Source organism: Perca fluviatilis, chromosome 12 (genome assembly GCF_010015445.1).
Source record: "Perca fluviatilis chromosome 12, GENO_Pfluv_1.0, whole genome shotgun sequence".
NCBI classification, from domain to species: Eukaryota; Metazoa; Chordata; class Actinopteri; order Perciformes; family Percidae; genus Perca; species Perca fluviatilis.
Genome location: NC_053123.1, coordinates 36,927,296 through 36,949,936, shown reverse-complemented (window position 1 = coordinate 36,949,936; position 22,641 = coordinate 36,927,296). Strand labels below are relative to the sequence as shown.

The window sequence follows — 22,641 nt, the reverse complement described above, 5'->3', positions numbered from 1 at the left end:
CACACACACACAACACACAGAGAGACACACACAACACACAGACACACACACACATACACACAGAGACACACACACAATACACACAGAGACACACACACACAACACACAGAGAGACACACACACACAACACAGAGACACACACAAACACACAGAGACACACACAAAACACATACACACAGAGACACACACATACAAAAGAGACACAACACACAACAATACACACACACACACAAGACACACACACAACACACAGAGAGACACACACACAGAGAGACACAAACACACACACACAGAGAACACACACACATACATACAACACAAACACAAAACAAACAACACACACACACACACACACAATACAAGAATAATAACAATAAACAAACACACACACATACAACACAAACACACACACACACATACACACAAAACACACACAACAAATACACAAAACAAACACACACACACAAACACACACACACAACACACAAACACACACACACAACAACACAGAGACACACACACACAACACAAAAACACACACACACAACACACACACACAACACACACAGAAACAAATACACACAACACACACACAGAGACAAAAATACAATACAGAGACACACACACACACACACACAGAGACACACACACACACAAAAACACACACACACACACACACAAGACACACACACAACACACAAGACACACACAACACACAACAAACACACACACACACACACACAAACACACACACACACAACACAACACACACACACACACACACACACACAACACACACACACACACACACAAGAGACACAAACAACAACACACACATACACACAGAGAGACACACACACACACACACACACACACACACACACACACAGAGACACACACAATACACACAACACACACACACACATACACACAAGACACACACACAAACACACAGAGACACACACACACACACACACAGAGACACACACACACATACACACAAGAGACACACACACACAAGAGACACACACACATACACACAGAGAGACACACACACACACATACACACAAGAGACACACACACACACACATACACAAGAGACACACACACACACACAAGAGACACACACACACAAAGACACACACACATACACACAGAGACACACACACACACACATACACACACAAGAGACACACACACACATACACACAGAGAGACACACACACACACAACAAACACACAAACACACAAGAACACACACACACAAAAACACACACACACACATACACACAGAGAGACACACACACACATACACACAGAGAGACACACACACACATACACACAGAGAGACACACACACAGAGAGACACACACACATACACAGAGAGACACACACACACATACACACAGAGACACACACACACACACATACACACAGAGACACACACACACAGAGAGACACACACACACATACACACAGAGAGACACACACACACACACACACAGAGAGACACACACACATACACACAGAGAGACACACACACACACACACACAGAGACACACACACACATACACACAGAGACACACACACATACACACAGAGAGACACACACACACAGAGACACACACAACACACACACACACAAGACACACACACAGAGAGACACACACACATACACACAGAGAAACACACACAATACACAGAGACACACACACAACACACAGAGACACACACACACACATACACACACAAGACACACACACACATACACACAAGAGACACACACACACAGAGAGACACACACACACACAGAGAAACACACACAGAGACACACACACACACAGAGACACACACACACATAAACACAGAGACACAACACACACAGAGAGACACACACACACACACACACACACACACACAGAGACACACACACACACAGAGACACAATAATAACACACACACACACAACACACACAGAGAAAACACACACACAGAGACACACACAACACACAACACACACACACAGAGACAAACACACCACAGACACACACAGAGACACACACACACACACACACACATACACACACAATAACATACAGAGTACACAACAACACACACACAGAACAAAACACACAGATACACACACACAAACAATACACACATCACAATAACACACACAGGTGCAGTGCAGACAAAGAGAATGAATATGTATATATATATATATATATATACATATATATATATATATATATATATATATATGTATATATACATATATATATATATATATATATATATATATGTGTATATATATATACATATATATACACATATAGTTCTGCGTGCCTGTATCCATTAACTGCATGTATGGACTCGAGTCCAAACAAAAACCTTCATTTTATTAAAATGGCTGTAAAAGATTTAAACGTCAACTCAGAATTGTTTGAATGACAGAGATCAGCCTGGTTACGTGTAGCTGTTAGCGTTAAGTTGATGCTTTCTCTGTGGAGTGCAGACTGATTGGTTCTCGCCAGTCATCAATCGAGACCAAATCATAGCTTCTATTTACAGGGAAATCGCGTTTTAACATATCGCTGATATTATCGCAAATGCAATTAAACGTTCAGCCCTAATCTAAACATGGAATATTGTTTGTCTGTTTCCTTACAACTATGCATTAAGAGTAATGCAACAGTTACTTATCATTTTGAGCAGTTGTATGGATTGATAGTTAGATGATTGTAGTGAAATGAATAGACAATCATCTGGAATGTAATGTGTGAATTGCTTTTTGAAATAGTAATACTTTGATGTTAAGTTGTTAACAGATGATCTTTGTTAAATGAACAAATGATCTTAGGTTTTATATCCAAGCAATTGAAACAAGTGTTAGAGTTTTGAAAAATGTGCATTTTGATCAGTTAGTGTCAAAGTGATTGTAAAAAACTGTGAAGTCACAGTGAGACACGGCAATGCCGGTAAATCAGAAACAAGTGTGGTTACACTTTTTAAAACTTTCACCATTTGCTGCAATATAATGGTGAGATCAGTGTGTTGTTAATGTTACACCTGACTGACAGGCTGAGGTTGTACGGTAAGGCAACGTTATGTTTAAGCTACAGTGCAGTGTAAGATATGAATAATGATATGATTAATAGTTTGTAGGGACAGGTTTGGGAGGAGCAAGGTGCGCTCCAGTATCTATTATCATTAGGTCTGAACAGGTTAGTTATACAGCAGAGAAGATATTTCAGATTGTGGCAAAACTCTTCACAGTGCTCAGTTTTCATTTTGTTTGATATTTTTCCAGTCATATTTCATCATTTAGGTTTTCTTTAAAATAGTGTTACAGTAAAATCTTGTCTGGTCTCGTTTTTGTGAGCTGATTGTCCCGTCACCCCCACTGATTAGACACCAGTTATCTGTCAGCTGGTAGTTAACACACAATATACATGATGAAGATGATGTCATTGAAAGACAGACAGACAGACAGATATATTGATCTGACAGAATTGAAGACACGTTGCTGAGGGGACTGATCTCTATAATATTTAACAGTTATAATATGTCAGTGTTTAAAACAGCTTTGATTCTGAGCAAACTTGATGCTGTGTAATATTTCAATGTTGAATACTGCATACTGTAGAAGCAGTTACTTTATATATATGTAATAGTTACTTTAGATCTCCTGAGTAACAAACTAATATCCATCAGAGATTTAGATTCTGACTTTGATACTGACTGGATGAACGAGGAGATGAAACAGAGAATAGAACTAGTCTATTATTGTATTTAGTCTGAAGAAGATACTCAGTGTATTAATAGTTTTACTGAGACAACATATACACATTCAGTTTATCAACCAGCACATCACCATTTACTGAGAGAGAAGAAACAGGCTTACCAAGTCTGCTCAGGAACCCAGCCATCCTGTAGCTGTTGTAGATCTGCAGCAAAGAGAAGGATGAAGAGTCTCTTTATATCCCCCTCCCTCCCTGTTTCCTAGACCACATGATTTAAAGGAAATCCACCAGCTTCTTAAAAACCAATAGCCCTCCCTCCCTCTGTTTCCTGGACCAATGGTTATAAGAAACCAGTGGATTTCTTTTAAGTCATGTGGTCTGTGAAACAGGGAGGGGTCTTCACCCTTCTCTTAGCTGCAGATCTACAGCAGCTACAGGATGGCTGGTATTGGTTTAAATGGTACGGATAGTTCTCCTTTTTCAGTAAATTGTGTTGTGGTGATTTATAGAAAGACATTTTATGTTGTTGAGCTTAAAAGTTTTCTGTTTATATTTTATTAAGTTCTACTTTGGAATATTTATTTATATTTCATGCACGTTAACTGTGATTTTTACTATCATATTTCCTGTTTTCATTATATTTTAGCTTTGCTAAAGCTTGTTTTAGGCCAGGCATGAAAATGGTTGCAGACTATCTTTAAATATTTCCTAAATGTTTCTCTTTCTAGAACAGCTAAGGATGCTATTTGGGGAGCCGATCCGTCCCAGTAAGTTATCCTCTCAGCATTCCACATCTGTAAAGTCGTTTTCATTCAGATATCTGGGGGTCAGAGGTCAAAGGACTCCTTTGGAAATGGCACCATTGATTCCTGGCCAAACTTTAGCCTAACTTTGTAGCATTTTTAGCCCATTTCCCGACAAGCTAACATGACATTGTTGGTACCAACAGATTCTTTCCATCTTCAGGTTTCATATGATACCAATATTCTTCTAGCTGTAAGCCTCTGAAAGACTAAATGTCCTTACGATACAGTCTGTCTTGTACCATTTGTGTCAGCGTTCCAGCTTCCTCGAGTACTTCTTGTGACCTTTATGACTCGGCTTCATCTTCTGCCTGGTTTTTGACAGTTTGTGAAATTATTGTTACACATTGACAACTTTGTAACCTATGTATCTAGATACATAGGTTACAAAACAGTTCAGTGACGATACATTTTAATATGGGTTAACCGTAGTGGCCGTAGTAGTTCTGACGGGTGCAAAGCAGGAAGTAGGTGAGGAAGTAGAAGAGCACCAAATGTCCTGGTTAGGATGGGTTGATATGATGTTGGAAAAGAAAAGGAAAGTTTAGGGAACAAACAGAGCTACGTTGTGTTCTGCATCACCATGGTAACCTTCAGGAAGTGAAATCACGTCTGATTTGAATCCAAACCTCCATCTTTTTATTATCTTAACTCAGTTTTCAGTGAACATGTTACTGATATGTTCATCATGTTGTGACTTGACAGATACATTAATAACAACATGTTATCATTGTGTTGTAGTGTAATTCATGTAAAGTATTGGTGGACAGAGAATCATCATCTGATCATCATGATGGATCTTCACTATTTAAAGGGACTGTGGGTCACTTAGTGCAGCCAGTGAAGGAGCTTAGCTCTGATTGGCTGAGTCCTCTCTGCAGTTACAGTAATCAGATTACACAGAGACTCATACAGGATCATTACTAACCTGTGGGGTTGTTTCAGATGATGTAGTCTTCATACCTTGATCTACAGAGCTACCTGTGGAAACAGGTGTGATGATGAGTTCTAGAGACAGTCAGATCTCAAGAAAAATAAATGTGTTTTACACTCTCTCTCCTCTCTCTTATGAGAGGTGGGACGAGATCTTGTCCGCCATCTCCTTTATAGAATACAACACACACACACACACACAGACACACACACACACACACACACACACACACACACACACACACACACACACAGGTAAAGACAGATAGGACGTTACATTTACTCACCAGTTTGTCAATATGAGACAAATCCCATAAACCCTCTATAGGAGTTTGAAAATATTGGCATAAAATACGTAAAACGAATGCATGAAATTCAAAATGGCCGACGTCCAGTTGGGCAGAGCTAATAAAGATAAATTTGACATATGTTGGAAATGATGAGAGCAATATGTATACAAAATGTGAACCAATTTCCGTGAGTATATTACAGTTTTTTTTCATTGCTAAACGACCACTGTAATCCCAAACAGTTGTACTAGCTCATAACTAATAAGGTCATAACAGTCAAATGTCGTTATGCAGTTGACCAAACTATAAAGTGTTGAGCTCTGTTGAGATTTATGCCACTTTAATTGAAGAGGGCTCCATATTTTATAGGTAATTTATAACGCTCAAAAAGTTTAGGTAGTGTCATGATGTTATCGACGTCATGACGTTCTAGTCTCTCTCCCTCAGGAAAGCTGAGACAGCCGTCTTATCATCACCTCTGATTTGGTAAGTAACTCTAATGTTGTTTTTGTTGTTTTTTTAAATTGAATTTCGATAGTCTTAAATGTGGAACTGGGAATACATTTGTACAATGTGCACATTGAATATTTGTTGTAAATAGTTTAAAAATCCAAGTAATTGTAACTTTAGAAGTTGTTAAATATGTGACAAATACGTTACATTACTTCATCTTACAACGGTGTAACGTTATCAGCGGGTTTCCTGGATGAACTTCATTTCCCATAATGCATGTTTGCCCTGGACATTGACGGTGGAGGGAAGGTCCATGAGTTTTCGCTGTTCGCCGGTAATGCACGTGCGTACTGTGAGTATACTTATTTCAATAAGTGTCTGCCTTACACAGTCAATATTTTACGTTATCGAGCTGTGTGTACGTGTGTGCTAGCGTGAAACGAACAATGCTAAACAACCTAATGTGAGTGTGTTATCATGATGCTAACCAGGCCTGTGTTTGTATTTCTTCCTAGGCTCAAGTGTGTGGTTGTGAGATCATCTCGAAATCCTTTTAACAGTTCAGTCAGGATGTATTATGAAATAGTGTTACTAATGATTGGTTTTATTTCATGTGTTTCCACAGTCATTCTTTTGCTATTTCTCTAAATGTTTTTATCTCAACTGTGGGGTCAACAGTTGATCACTGGAACCCTTTATTAAAGGTCCAATATGTATTATTTGTACTGTAATGAATCCAAAAATGACACCAATGTCTCATCAGATATTAAGGAAACATGTTAAACTGAAATACTATCTTTTCTGACAACAATGCTAATTTCAGTATTTTTTCTTTTTGAAATTTATATTCCGTGACGGAATTTATGTTTATGTTTTGATCTGTGTGTTGTTATCAACGGCCCAGTTTGACAGCCAGGCCGGGTTGCCAGATATACCTGTAAAAACGTAGCTGTAACGGTAGTACAGCCATGAAAGCAGCACACAAACGAACAGGATCAACGGAGATAGATTCTACCCGACCTAAAAAAAACAGTTGCGTGACCAGAGACGTAACAACCCCCTGGTAAATATTGGAGATGTATTTTAAAGATAGAGACAGCTTAGATCCCAAAAGGACGCAGAGTTGGCTTATTTTCTCCTGAACAGGTAAGCATTAGCTTCAGGCTAATTTATCACAGCCACTAGGGACGGGCATTTTAGGTCATTTCAACATTTGTGTACTCACACTGAATTATATAGCTAGAGTACCCGAGTTGGTTACTCGCAAAAACAATTGAGACAGTAAAGCCAGTAAAGTGATCCCGACTGGTCCTGGCTAACGCCGCCATGCTAACCCTGCTAACGTTACCGGGAGGACCCATGGATGTATTAAGAGAACTGGATACAGTGGTTGGCGGGAAGCCCCGTCCGTTCCAATGAGAGTGCTCAAAAGCGCATTAAGACAACATGGAGCTCGGCTTTTCCGCATTGACATCACGGTGGACACGCGCACTACCAACAATTTGTTTGTGTTGTCGTAGCAACCGGTAGCAACATGTTCGTTCATGAGCTTATCTCTCGTGGCTCTTACAAGTGGCGAACTCATGAACTCGCCGTTTTCATTGTCTAAAATATTCACTATCGTTAAACATTGTGTTTCTGTTGTTCCCGATCGTTTTCATGCTTGGCTAAATAAACGATAGATGTATATAGCTAGACAACCAAGGAGATTTAATCATTATGTCATGGTACTAGCTAGCTAGCAGTTAGCCTGGAGTTACGTGAACAGAGCTCAGCCATGGCTTCATCTCTCATCCACGTTACAAGCTTTACAGCATACAGCCCTCGGATGGATCATAAGAGAGAACCAAGGCCATGTAATAACTATGTCTGTAGTAACGTTATGTAGGCATGATCTTAATACAGCCATGCTAGCTAACCCTGATGTTAGCAACTAGCTAGCTAGCCGATAGCCCCGCCAGTTTGGGAAACGCTAATGACGTTACATCCACGTAACAGGCTTTACAACATACATACATCCCTCGGATGTATCATAACTTCATAAGATAATACCATGGACGTATTAATAGAACACATGGTGAATTAAAACCATTAGCTATATCCATTATTACAGCTAGCTACATGAGCTCAGAGAACAGTCATGTGATCATATATCCATTATTACAGCTAGCTACATGAGCTCAGGAGAACAGTCATGTGATCATATATCCATTATTACAGCTAGCTACATGAGCTCAGAGAACAGTCATGTGATCATATATCCATTATTACAGCTACATGAGCTCAGAGAACAGTCATGTGATCATATATCCATTATTACAGCTAGCTACATGAGCTCAGAGAACAGTCATGTGATCATATATCCATTATTACAGCTAGCTACATGAGCTCAGAGAACAGTCATGTGATCATATATCCATTATTACAGCTAGCTACATGAGCTCAGAGAACAGTCATGTGATCATATATCCATTATTACAGCTAGCTACATGAGCTCAGAGAACAGTCATGTGATCATATATCCATTATTACAGCTAGCTACATGAGCTCAGAGAACAGTCATGTGATCATATATCCATTATTACAGCTAGCTACATGAGCTCAGAGAACAGTCATGTGATCATATATCCATTATTACAGCTAGCTACATGAGCTCAGAGAACAGTCATGTGATCATATATCCATTATTACAGCTAGCTACATGAGCTCAGAGAACAGTCATGTGATCATATATCCATTATTACAGCTAGCTACATGAGCTCAGAGAACAGTCATGTGATCATATATCCATTATTACAGCTACATGAGCTCAGAGAACAGTCATGTGATCATATATCCATTATTACAGCTAGCTACATGAGCTCAGAGAACAGTCATGTGATCATATATCCATTATTACAGCTAGCTACATGAGCTCAGAGAACAGTCATGTGATCATATATCCATTATTACAGCTAGCTACATGAGCTCAGAGAACAGTCATGTGATCATATATCCATTATTACAGCTACATGAGCTCAGAGAACAGTCATGTGATCATATATCCATTATTACAGCTAGCTACATGAGCTCAGAGAACAGTCATGTGATCATATATCCATTATTACAGCTAGCTACATGAGCTCAGAGAACAGTCATGTGATCATATATCCATTATTACAGCTAGCTACATGAGCTCAGAGAACAGTCATGTGATCATATATCCATTATTACAGCTAGCTACATGAGCTCAGAGAACAGTCATGTGATCATATATCCATTATTACAGCTACATGAGCTCAGAGAACAGCCATGTGATCATATATCCATTATTACAGCTAGCTACATGAGCTCAGAGAACAGTCATGTGATCATATATCCATTATTACAGCTACATGAGCTCAGAGAACAGTCATGTGATCATATATCCATTATTACAGCTACATGAGCTCAGAGAACAGTCATGTGATCATATATCCATTATTACAGCTAGCTACATGAGCTCAGAGAACAGTCATGTGATCATATATCCATTATTACAGCTAGCTACATGAGCTCAGAGAACAGTCCCGTGAGTCTGCTCGTGTCCATTATGCGCGTTCATCATTTCAAATGTAATAATTCTGTATTCGCTTCTAGTGAATGTTAAAAACGTAACGTTTTAAACAAGGACCCTTTCAGTGTTCGGGCTGGTAGGTTGATATGCCCCGAAACTAATTATCCGCTGAAATATAGACGTTTCTTTCGCCATGCAATGTCTCTGTGAAAAGTCTTTCTGGGCCATGGGGTGCAGTACCACCGTTATCCGCTACGCCCATGTTGGCATATAGATTTAGCGCTCCTCCTCGGGGCTTGGGAGGACCAGGCAAGCGGGCCATGGCTGTTTACAACGTGTAGTTCCAACCGGGTCTCACGGCAGTTCGTGTAAATATCAACGTTATTCGTAATCTATTGATACGTGTTCACCAAGACGTGGGCTACTACGCTGTGCTGTGGAGTAATGTCTGGCTATGTGAGACTAGCATCTAACGTTAGCTACTCCGCTGTGCTGTGGAGTAATGTCTGGCTATGTGAGACTAGCATCTACCGTTAGCTACTCCGCTGTGCTGTGGAGTAATGTCTGGCTATGTGAGACTAGCATCTAACGTTAGCTACTCTGCTGTGCTGTGGAGTAATGTCTGGCTATGTGAGACTAGCATCTAACGTTAGCTACTCCGCTGTGCTGTGGAGTAATGTCTGGCTATGTGAGACTAGCATCTAACGTTAGCTACTCCGCTGTGCTGTGGAGTAATGTCTGGCTATGTGAGACTAGCATCTACCGTTAGCTACCTCGCGTGCGGTGGAGTAATGTCTGGCTGTTTGAGACTAGCATCTAACGCGTTAGCTACTCTGCTGTGCTGTGGAGTAATGTCTGGCTATGTGAGACTAGCATCTACCGTTAGCTACTCCGCTGTGCGGTGGAGTAATGTCTGGCTATGTGAGACTAGCATCTACCGTTAGCTACTCTGCTGTGCTGTGGAGTAATGACTGGCTATGTGAGACTAGCATCTAGCGTTAGCTACTCTGCTGTGCTGTGGAGTAATGTCTGGCTATGTGAGACTAGCATCTACCGTTAGCTACTCCGCTGTGCTGTGGAGTAATGACTGGCTATGTGAGACTAGCATCTAGCGTTAGCTACTCTGCTGTGCTGTGGAGTAATGTCTGGCTATGTGAGACTAGCATCTAATGTTAGCTACTCTGCTGTGCTGTGGAGTAATGACTGGCTATGTGAGACTAGCATCTAACGTTAGCTACTCCGCTGTGCTGTGGAGTAATGTCTGGCTATGTGAGAAAAGCGTCTAGCAACATTGTTGTGAATGCTGCGGTCTCAGCCTGGCAACCCCCGTGAACTTCGAGTCTGGGCAGGAGGGGCGGGGAGACGACTCTCCAGTATTTTGAATTGGTAGTGCAGTAACTATTTTAACCGCTAGCTGCCAGTATTACACACAATATTACATATTGCACCTTTAATACTTTGTTAAATACAAAAAAAACCAACAACAGAAATAGCAGATCTATAAGCACACAACTTTGATGCTTTGCTTGTTAATAACTAACTTGCTTATCTTTTAACATTTTCATTTTTACTATAATTAGTGTACAATGAATGTTTTTGATAGATTTGGAAACTTTTTATCTATATATTCACATTATTATTTTAAAAATGTTTTTGAACATTAACAAATCATCTTTGTGCGCATGTTGCGTACAGATATCGGGCTACAAAGAGTGCTAGAGAGAGCCAGCGTTTCACCATCAGACAGGTGCTAATAGGTGAGTTTTGTAAATTGTGTACTAAAAATTCACAATGTTTAGATTTTTTTGCAGCAGAACAGACTTAATCAAATTACTGATGTGTTGTCAACTGGTTCGCATCATTTTCCCCCTCATTCAAAATTTTCCACACATTTTAACTTTTTTTTTTAAATCAATTTTTGAATAGCCAAAAGTGCAAAACAGGGCTGAAATGGTTTAGACTTTAATTGAAAATATTTACATTGCAGGCTGAAGTTGGCCCAATGGAGTAGAAGTGCAAGTTGTGTTCTGCAACTTCAAATATCACTATACTGTACTGCATAGCCAATATTCAAGAGTGTCCCCCCTGCCATATCTCTATGACAGTTGCATTTGTACTTTTCCATCATTCGAAGCAATGAAAGCTCATCTATCAAGATGTCATAATGATTCATGTAGAGTAGATGCAACTGAAGGAGCATGTGGTTTTTTTACATGTCCTTTGTGTAACTTCAAGCAGCCCTTTTCTGAGGAAATTCTATTGGGTCATTTGAGAAGTCATTTACGAAGTCATGAGATGGTAGCATGCCCATTCAAGAATTGTAATTACAGAACAAATAGCTACTCAGCGTTTAATGCACACAAAAGTAGAAAACATGATGGTGATTCAGACTTTGGTGAATGTGTTGTATTGGCAGACAATGATAGTGCCCCAGTTGTAGTTGCAGCAGAAAGTCTTGGGGAACACGCTGAAAGTCACAGTGCAGGGTCTGCGGACACATTTGATCTTGATGAGGTGAACGGTCAGTGTGACACAGACACTTTAAGAGCCCAGTTGAAGCATAACTTGGCATCGTTATTCCTAAAGATGCAATCTATTCTTCATGTATCTGACATGGCATCTCAGGAAATAGTTGAACATTTGACTCAGATATTTTCCTTGCCCCAACCGATACTCAAACAAGATATTAGAGAGGTCTTACAGAGTCATGACATCACTGTCAGTGAAAGACTTCTAAATGATGTTGTCAGTACTGTTATGGACAGTAATATTATTGTCAGTGCCACAGCTAAGGGGAAGCAGTTATCCTCAACCAAGAGAAGGAAAACCTTCATCGAAAATAATTACCCTGTGGTAAAGCCTGTACAGTATCTGCTACAGCCAGGACACACAGCAGTGCATGTTCCCATTCTGGAGATGATACAAAAAATCTTCAATCATACAGATATTCTGGACAAAATTAAAGAAACAAAAGTGGCACAAAACAGTCATTATGTAAGCCACCAAGATGGTTTGTACTTCAAAGAGAACACATTCTTGTCTTCAGATGAGTTAACGATAACACTCATTTTGTACATTGATGATTTGGAAATAGCCAATCCACTTGGCACATCACAGAACATACACAAAGTCTGTTCAGTATACTGGACTCTTGCTGATCTTGCCAGTAAATACCGATCAGCCCTGCATGTAATTCAGCTTGCAGCTTTATGTAAAGTGGCTGCGTACAGACAGTTTGCTATGAAAAAGCACTTGGTCCTTTGTTGAGAGACCTCCGTACCCTTGAACAAGATGGGGTATGCATTGAGTCTATCGGTAAGGTAGTTCAAGGAACAGTCATGTGTGTGGTGTCTGACAATCTTGCAGCCCATGATTTGGCAGGCTTTTCAAAGTCTTTTAGAGCAGAATATTTTTGCAGATTCTGCACAGCGACACAAGCTTCAGACTCATGAAGTTGCAAGTGGCGAGTTCAGTCTTAGGACAAAAGACAGCCATAATAGTGATGTGCATGCTGTAATGCATGGGGGTAGTCAGAGTCAGAATGGTGTTCAGGCAGATTGTGTCCTGAGCCAGCATCTAGAGCATTTTCATACGGTCACTGGCAATGTTCCCTCTAATTTTTCATGTGTCTGGGCATACACACAAGCTCCCTGAGCACACTAAGGATCACTGTGAGCAACATCAGTTGTGCACGCTGTGGCCACACACCAGTATCATACCTGTTCAACACCTGGGATCATAGCAAGTTACATGGCTTATTAAAAGAATCAAATTACAGCAGCAATTTCCATTAGTTTACTTTTAATATTTTCGAGGGTTTACCACTCAACTGCTGAGCTACCGGCTCTGGCCCTCTTAAAATGAAAAAGACAAAAATCTTGTTGTTCATGAGATGTGTAGTATGTTATACTACACTACAGAGTCCTGCTTTGGCCATGGGAAGAGTCCTGCTTTGGCCTGGTTGAGGGTCCAGTTGTGGCCTGGCTGAGGGTCCAGTTGTAGCTTGGCTGAGGGTCCAGTTGTGGTTTGGCTGAGGGTCCAGTTGTGGTTTGGCTGAGGGTCCAGTTGTGGTTTGGCTGAGGGTCCAGTTGTGGCCTGGGTGAGGGTCCAGTTGTGGCCCGGGTGAGGTTCCAGTTGTGGCCTGGGTGAGGGTCCTGCTCTGGAAGAAATGAGAAATATACACCTTTCAGACATAACATTTTGTTCACATTAAAACATTCACATTTTGCACAATGACATGTGTGCTGTAGCTTGTGATACAGTGTAAATTCCTGTAACTCTTTGTCTGTAAAATATCTAATTACACTGTTTTTATTAGCATTTCTACTACCCATAAATTATCTAGTAGTAACAGCATTTAATGATTAATATCCATACATAAAAAATGTCAATAGACTATGCACAAATCTGACTTAAATTTTACCTTATTTTTCACATCTGTCTTTCTCACTTCTCCAGTGGTTGTACACTTTGTCCAGGTTGATGGCTCCGTCTGCTTCTTGCTTTGACTTTATGCGCATCAGCTGGTCCAAATGTGCCACTTCAAGACGATTTCTGGATGTTGTTTTGATATGATTCATTAAACTAAATCCTCTTTCACAATCTGCACTGGAAGCTTGAAATGTAGCACAAATATCCACAAGCTGTGAGATCTCCTTTAGCTCCTCACATCTAAGTGCTGCAGCCACCATATCTGAGAATGTGCTGATTGACCCCTGTTTAAGTTTTTGCTTCATTATGTACTTGAATTCAGCATATTGACTGTTAATGGCCTCCGTAGACTGTGGGTAGTGGAGAATGGCCTCATACTTTTTTGCCAGTGTGGCAATGTCTGCTGATCCATAGTCAAAACTGATGTCTGAGCTCAATGCTTCAATGTCAAATGCAGACCACTCCTTTAATCCATCCTCTGGAAAACGAGCATCCATGTGATCACAGAGCTTACTAATAAAAAGAGTAATCTCACCAGTATTTCTGCCATCAGCTGATGAGGTCCCCATTGCCTCTTTGACACGGTCACTCTAATGTACATCCTTCTCCTTCAAGTATTGGGAACGCAACCTCTCAATCTTTGCTCGAGCAAGGCAGTGCCCTTCCATCACAGTCAGGTTGCGTCTTTGTAAAGAGAGGCAGAGTTGTGCTAGCTCATCCAAAACATCTCCCAGAGCAGTGATAGTAACCTTGAACTTTGAATCACTCAGCTTTTTGTAGCAGTACTTTGCCACTGGATCTCTGTTATCAGTGAATTCTCTTTTGCAGAATTCTTCAAGCACAGTGTAGTTCCTCAGAACAGCATTGACAGCTTGGTGCTGCGACAGCCATCGCACTTCGTTCAGAGGCCTGAATGACAGTGTATCTTCATTAAGATTCTTTGCTATGTCCTCCATTTTGCCCCTCTTCACAGTGGACCGAGAACAAGTGGAATATACATTTCTAAGAGGAGTTTCCACATCTCGCATCAAAGGCACATCTTTCCAGGCATCATCAATGCCCAAGTCCTCTCTATGGGCCACACAATGTTGTTCAGTTAGGTGTGGTATTTGGCGCTTTAACAAAGCCGCAACTCCATTGTGTCTTCCTAGCATTACTGCGGCACCATCGGAGGACAGCATCACCATTCTCTCCAGTCCATGTTTGGAGTAAAACTGAGTTATTGCCTGCACAATATCCTTAGCAGTGCATGCTGTCAGCTGGATGATGCCACCAAACAGTTTTATAGTTGACATAATTTTCCTCCCTGTATTTAATATATATGACTAGCATTTTGTGTACTGTTATGTCTGTGCTCTCATCTACTATCAGGGTATGCCAAGGTGCATTTTTAACACTGCACGTAGTCTCATTCTGCACTATCTCATTGATTGAGTTCACAAATTCAAAGGCATAGTTTTTGGTTCGCCAGCTTTCTGGTATACTCACATACTTTGCCATGTGATCGTGGATTTGTTGAACTGACAGCATTGATGCATTCATTTTGATGGCCAGTAAAATATTGTCAATGAGAACTTTAACTTGCTCGGGGTCAGATTTTGTTTTGTGCAACAGCTTGTTCCTTTTCTCCCGGTCTTTTGCGCTCTCCCGCAATAATGTACCAATCCCCTGTCCCATCTTGAGTCTCCGTACAATTCCAACAGCTTTCAAATGAGTTTTCTGCTGAATGTGACGCTTGAGGTAGTCCAACTTCCATTCAGTCCACATTTTTCCATCCGAAAACTGGCTTGTTACTTTGGCTTCGCTGCATGTTTTGCAGAGCAGACCTGTCTCACTCGAAAAAGAAAAAATCTCACCCAGTTTCACCACTTGTTCTCCTGTTTCCACATACTCCGACAGCCATTCCATCTTAAAAGAACCGCATTTTTTACTTTGCGCTTGGTGGGTGGATGTGTCACTGCCCGTTCGTTTTGCCATGATAAGGGGGTTTGCATTTGCGTCGCCGTTTCTTTATCTCTGCCGTACTGTTGGTAGCTAGCTAACCTTCGGTGCCAGCGGCGGAGGCTGGGCGATATTATCAGAATCCCACTATGACCGCAAGACCCGCCCTTCAATAGCATTCATACACTACAATTGGCCAGGCGTCCATACACTCGAGGTGAAATGCCTAAACCCAACCAATCGAGCTGCTTCGTAGGGCGGGTCTTGGGGTGGTCATAGTGTGATTCCTAAATTTGCGGGCAGGGCATATACACAAGCACTGTAAATGCTATGATTGGCTGCGTAGCGTAAGTGAACCGTGTCGTATCATTGGCTGGACACCTGTCACTCACTGAGTCTATGCGTTGCATAGATTTTCTTGTGCGCTGACAATGTGCGAGCGGTGCGCGATTGCGCAAGCGCGCAGCTTAGAGGGAACATTGGTCACTGGCTTTCCACCTGATGCCCTCCACGATCTTTTTGAGGGAATTGTGCCCGTAGAGCTAGCCCTGTGTATCAGAGAGATGATCCATTGCAAATACTTCACCCTTGAATATTTGAACGAGAGAATTCTATCGTTTCCATACCAGCACACAGACAAGCTTTACAAACCTCATAAAATACCACAGACCTTCGCTGTAAAGAAAAGCATTGGTGGTAACGGCCATGAAAATGCCACATTGCTTAGACTGCTCCCTTTGATTATTGGGACTGCAGTTCCTGAAGAGGATGGAGCATGGACTGTGCTAATGGACTTAAAAGAGGTAGTAGAGTTATCACTGTGCACAGAATTCACAGAGGAGTCCAGCCAGTATTTACATTCCAAGATACAGGATCATAGAGAGATGCTGAAAGAAGCCTTTCCAGATTTCAAACTCCGTCCTAAGCATCACTACATTGAGCACTATCCTGACCTTGTACGCCGTTTTGGGCCCCTTGTACACTTGTGGACAATGAGGTTTGAGGGTAAACACCGTTTTTTCAAGAGAGTTGTACACGACACACAAAACTTTAAAAATATGTTAAAAACACTTGCAGACAGGCATCAATACATGGTAGCATACCATCTCAGTGCCTCAGGATTCTTCAAACCTCACCAGCAGACATCAAATGTCTCTTCTGTACTGGTATCAATGCTTCCAAATGTTGCCAAGACATACATTGAACAAATAACAGCAAGCAATGTTATTTACAGCACATCAAAGGTCTGCATTGATGGAACTGATTATGATGTAGGAATGTTTTTGTCTGTGGGACAAGAGGGAGGACTGCCTAATTACTGTAGAACTGAACAGGTTCTCTTTGTTAACAGTAGTGTTGTCTTTCTTTGCCAAGAGCACACATCACACTACATTGAACACCTGAGAGCAGAGGCCCGTTCCAGAAAGCAGGTTTTGTGAAAACTCTGAGTTGGTTAACCCTGAGATGAGGGAAACTCTGGGTTTTCTGTTCCAGAAAGAGAGGTAACTTAACCTCAGTCAGTTACTATGGTAACTTAACCTCGGAGTCAGTTACTATGGTAACTTAACCTCAGAGTCAGTTACTATGGTAACTGAGTCTGTGAACCTAACCTGGTCGGGAGCAGGTTTTCTTCAAGAAACCTCGAGTTTCTCTCAGTCTCCTCCCTCTGAGAGGGAGTAGAAACTCATTTCCTCATTCATTCATTCAGTCTGTATCAGGCACATTTTAATGCAGTTTATCTGCATGAATAAAAAAAACGGCAGACTAAAATGTTTTTTTTCTCAAACATGTCATGTCCTTTTGTCGACGATCCCGTTGATGAAAAAGCTGTATTAATTCACAGAGAGTTTACGTCGGGAGATGATATTGAGTCCCGACTAGATGTTTTTTCATTTCCACATAACCGATTTGAGAGGTATTTTTTATCAGTCTATTAGATATGATACCTTATCCTTCCACTAGTTCAACATCGTGGACAGGCTTTAACATCCCAGCAGATTCTTTGTGTCGCATTACGTTTTTTGCAAACAGCAATTTTCTTTTTAACAGCAGCAGATCATACTGTAATAGTAAAGCCACTGTATGTGTATCTGTGTGTACTGGTGTGTATATGGATCATACTGTAATAGTAAAGCCACTGTATGTGTATCTGTGTGTGTGTATATGGATCATACTGTAATAGTAAAGCCACTGTATGTGTATCTGTGTGTACTGGTGTGTATATGGATCATACTGTAATAGTAAAGCCACTGTATGTGTATCTGTGTGTGTGTATCTGTGTGTACTGGTGTGTATATGGATCATACTGTAATAGTAAAGCCACTGTATGTAGAGCCGTCAGAAAAGTGTGATCGCTCTGAAACGTTTTTTAAACGTGTTCCCTGGACACAAACCAGTGAGAGCCATTAAAAAGAAATAAATGATTATACTTATAGTTCTGTTAATGATCATGGTGCTGCAGCCTCAGAATGGGAATAGTAGGCTATAGTTTACTTTTTCGCTCGCAGGATTGCACCTGAATAAAATTATAGGTGTAGGCTACATTTCCAGTTTTCACCAGTAAAGTTAACTGTGATTAAATATGAAATTAAGACACTGTTAATGCGTACGCATTGACTCGAGCAGCAATTTTCTCCCGCACAAATTCTCTCTCTTTTGCAGCAGCTGTCTTGCTTTTTTAACGAAATACATGTTCAAACCATAGACTGTTAATATCTATGTTTCAAACCATAGACTGTTAATATCTATGGTTCAAACATAGACTGTTAATATCTATGGTTCAAACCATAGACTGTTAATATCTATGGTTCAAACCATAGACTGTTAATATCTATGGTTCAAACCATAGACTGTTAATATCTATGTTTCAAACCATAGACTGTTAATATCTATGGTTCAAACATAGACTGTTAATATCTATGGTTCAAACCATAGACTGTTAATATCTATGGTTCAAACCATAGACTGTTAATATCTATGTTTCAAACCATAGACTGTTAATATCTATCGTTCAAACCATAGACTGTTAATATCTATGGTTCAAACCATAGACTGTTAATATCTATGTTTCAAACCATAGACTGTTAATATCTATGGTTCAAACATAGACTGTTAATATCTATGTTTCAAACCATAGACTGTTAATATCTATGGTTCAAACCATAGACTGTTAATATCTATGTTTCAAACCATAGACTGTTAATATCTATGGTTCAAACCATAGACTGTTAATATCTATGTTTCAAACCATAGACTGTTAATATCTATGTTTCAAACCATAGACTGTTAATATCTATGGTTCAAACCATAGACTGTTAATATCTATGGTTCAAACATAGACTGTTAATATCTATGGTTCAAACCATAGATATTAACAGTCTATGGTTCAAACCATAGACTGTTAATATCTATGGTTCAAACATAGACTGTTAATATCTATGGTTCAAACATAGACTGTTAATATCTATGGTTCAAACATAGACTGTTAATATCTATGGTTCAAACCATAGACTGTTAATATCTATGTTTCAAACCATAGACTGTTAATATCTATGTTCAAACCATAGACTGTTAATATCTATGTTTCAAACCATAGACTGTTAATATCTATGGTTCAAACCATAGACTGTTAATATCTATGTTTCAAACCATAGACTGTTAATATCTATGTTTCAAACCATAGACTGTTAATATCTATGGTTCAAACATAGACTGTTAATATCTATGGTTCAAACCATAGATTAATACTATGGTCAAACCATAGACTGTTAATATCTATGTTTCAAACCATAGACTGTTAATATCTATGTTTCAAACCATAGACTGTTAATATCTATGTTTCAAACCATAGACTGTTAATATCTATGTTTCAAACCATAGACTGTTAATATCTATGTTTCAAACCATAGACTGTTAATATCTATGGTTCAAACCATAGACTGTTAATATCTATGTTTCAAACCATAGACTGTTAATATCTATGTTTCAAACCATAGACTGTTAATATCTATGGTTCAAACATAGACTGTTAATATCTATGGTTCAAACCATAGACTGTTAATATCTATGTTTCAAACCATAGACTGTTAATATCTATGGTTCAAACATAGACTGTTAATATCTATGGTTCAAACCATAGACTGTTAATATCTATCGTTCAAACATAGACTGTTAATATCTATGGTTCAAACCATAGACTGTTAATATCTATGGTTCAAACCATAGACTGTTAATATCTATGTTTCAAACATAGACTGTTAATATCTATGGTTCAAACCATAGATATTAACAGTCTATGTTTCAAACCATAGACTGTTAATATCTATGGTTCAAACCATAGATATTAACAGTCTATGGTTCAAACCATAGACTGTTAATATCTATGTTTCAAACCATAGACTGTTAATATCTATGTTTCAAACCATAGACTGTTAATATCTATGTTTCAAACATAGACTGTTAATATCTATGGTTCAAACATAGACTGTTAATATCTATGTTTCAAACCATAGACTGATAATATCTATGGTTCAAACCATAGACTGTTAATATCTATCGTTCAAACATAGACTGTTAATATCTATGGTTCAAACCATAGACTGTTAATATCTATGGTTCAAACCATAGACTGTTAATATCTATGGTTCAAACATAGACTGTTAATATCTATGGTTCAAACCATAGACTGTTAATATCTATGTTTCAAACCATAGACTGTTAATATCTATGTTTCAAACATAGACTGTTAATATCTATGGTTCAAACCATAGATATTAACAGTCTATGTTTCAAACCATAGACTGTTAATATCTATGGTTCAAACCATAGACTGTTAATATCTATGGTTCAAACCATAGACTGTTAATATCTATGGTTCAAACATAGATATTAACAGTCTATGGTTCAAACCATAGACTGTTAATATCTATGTTTCAAACCATAGACTGTTAATATCTATGTTTCAAACCATAGATATTAACAGTCTATGGTTCAAACCATAGACTGTTAATATCTATGTTTCAAACCATAGACTGTTAATATCTATGGTTCAAAACCATAGATATTAACAGTCTATGGTTCAAACCATAGACTGTTAATATCTATGTTTCAAACCATAGACTGTTAATATCTATGGTTCAAACCATAGATATTAACAGTCTATGGTTCAAACCATAGACTGTTAATATCTATGTTTCAAACCATAGACTGTTAATATCTATGGTTCAAACCATAGATATTAACAGTCTATGGTTCAAACCAGAGCTATTAATATCTATGGTTCAAACATAGATATTAACAGTCTATGGTTCAAACCATAGACTGTTAATATCTATGGTTCAAACCATAGACTGTTAATATCTATGGTTCAAACCATAGACTGTTAATATCTATGGTTCAAACCATAGACTGTTAATATCTATGGTTCAAACCATAGACTGTTAATATCTATGGTTCAAACCATAGACTGTTAATATCTATGGTTCAAACATAGACTGTTAATATCAATGGTTCAAACTCGCTGTTTGTGCGCATGAGTATTTCCGCCGACCCGTTTGTTTGTGGTTGTTACCATGGTGAATCGTAGAATCATGGCTCCATTCATACTGCCTTTTGTGCACGCGCGTAACCCTGAGTGAACATACTCCGAGTTGATTGAACCAACTCATATCAGCTGTTCTGGAACCGAAAACTCAGAGTTTCCATCTCAGGGTAAATCATCTCAGACATCAGGGTCAGACTCAGAGTTTGTTAAATCTCCTACCTGGAACAGACCCCTGTTCCCTGTTGTGCATTTCCCTGTTCATGTTATGTTTCTTATTTATTTTGATAGTATTTTCTCTGTCTTGTCATGTCTAGTTTTACTTCCTGTGTTTTCCCGCCTTTGTTGATTACCTTGTCTCTCCTAATGTGTTTCACCTGTTGTCTCACCTGTTCCTGGTTTGCTCGTTATCTAGTTTATTTAGCCTCTGTGTTTGCCTTTGTGTCTTGTCAGATTGTTTGGCGTCCTCGTCTGTCTCTGTGCTGCTGCTTTTTGTTACTATTAAACCCTCAAGTTCAAACCTGCTGCCTGCCTGTCTGCCTACCTCTCTCTCTGCATTTGGGTCCTTTAATACCCTGCTCATAACAGACAGTTTGCAAAGCCTTATTAACATCAATTGTATTTGTGTTTTTTTTTCAATATAATATACTGTATATATCTCATATGCTATAATTGTTGTGCAATGAGCAAGTTTCATTTTCCCTATTCTTCAGACTCTGAATCTTCCTCTTCATCCAGTGACAGGAGGAAGGGGAAGAAAAAGACCAAGGGGAAGAGCATAAAAAAGGATAAAAGGGCACAGCACAAGGAGCCAGCACCGAAAGCAAATATTGAAAAGAGTGGAGAGTTCCTCCCCATCACATATTAAGTAAAAACATTTTTTGTTAGGGGAAATATTTTTATTCATGTGTGGCTGAGGTTACAGTGATTTTTCTGATTTTGTTTGTATTAAAATCAGCCAATTTGTTTTG

General features: G+C 39.3%; 2 protein-coding genes across 8 annotated transcripts in view; both read left to right on the top strand.

The window, feature by feature from the left end:
* LOC120570143 overlaps nt 1-22,641 on the top strand; it is a 112,518-nt gene that overhangs the window by 38,130 nt on the left and 51,747 nt on the right. The gene's annotated exons all lie outside the window — the stretch shown is intronic.
* On the top strand, nt 4,174-22,606 carry LOC120570149. Of its 5 annotated transcripts, XM_039818392.1 has the most exons (6): nt 4,174-4,205; nt 4,474-4,512; nt 6,219-6,257; nt 6,466-6,576; nt 6,740-6,783; nt 11,455-16,104. In XM_039818392.1, exon 6 carries the CDS (start codon nt 11,896-11,898, stop codon nt 13,024-13,026), a length of 1,131 nt encoding a protein of 376 aa, XP_039674326.1. In that variant the 5' UTR covers nt 4,174-4,205; nt 4,474-4,512; nt 6,219-6,257; nt 6,466-6,576; nt 6,740-6,783; nt 11,455-11,895; the 3' UTR covers nt 13,027-16,104. The 5 variants fall into 5 exon arrangements, 4 of the variants coding, with proteins under 4 accessions (XP_039674326.1, XP_039674325.1, XP_039674327.1 ...); XM_039818391.1 differs by lacking the exon at nt 6,740-6,783; XR_005641007.1 differs by lacking the exons at nt 6,466-6,576; nt 6,740-6,783; nt 11,455-16,104 and adding an exon at nt 22,384-22,606.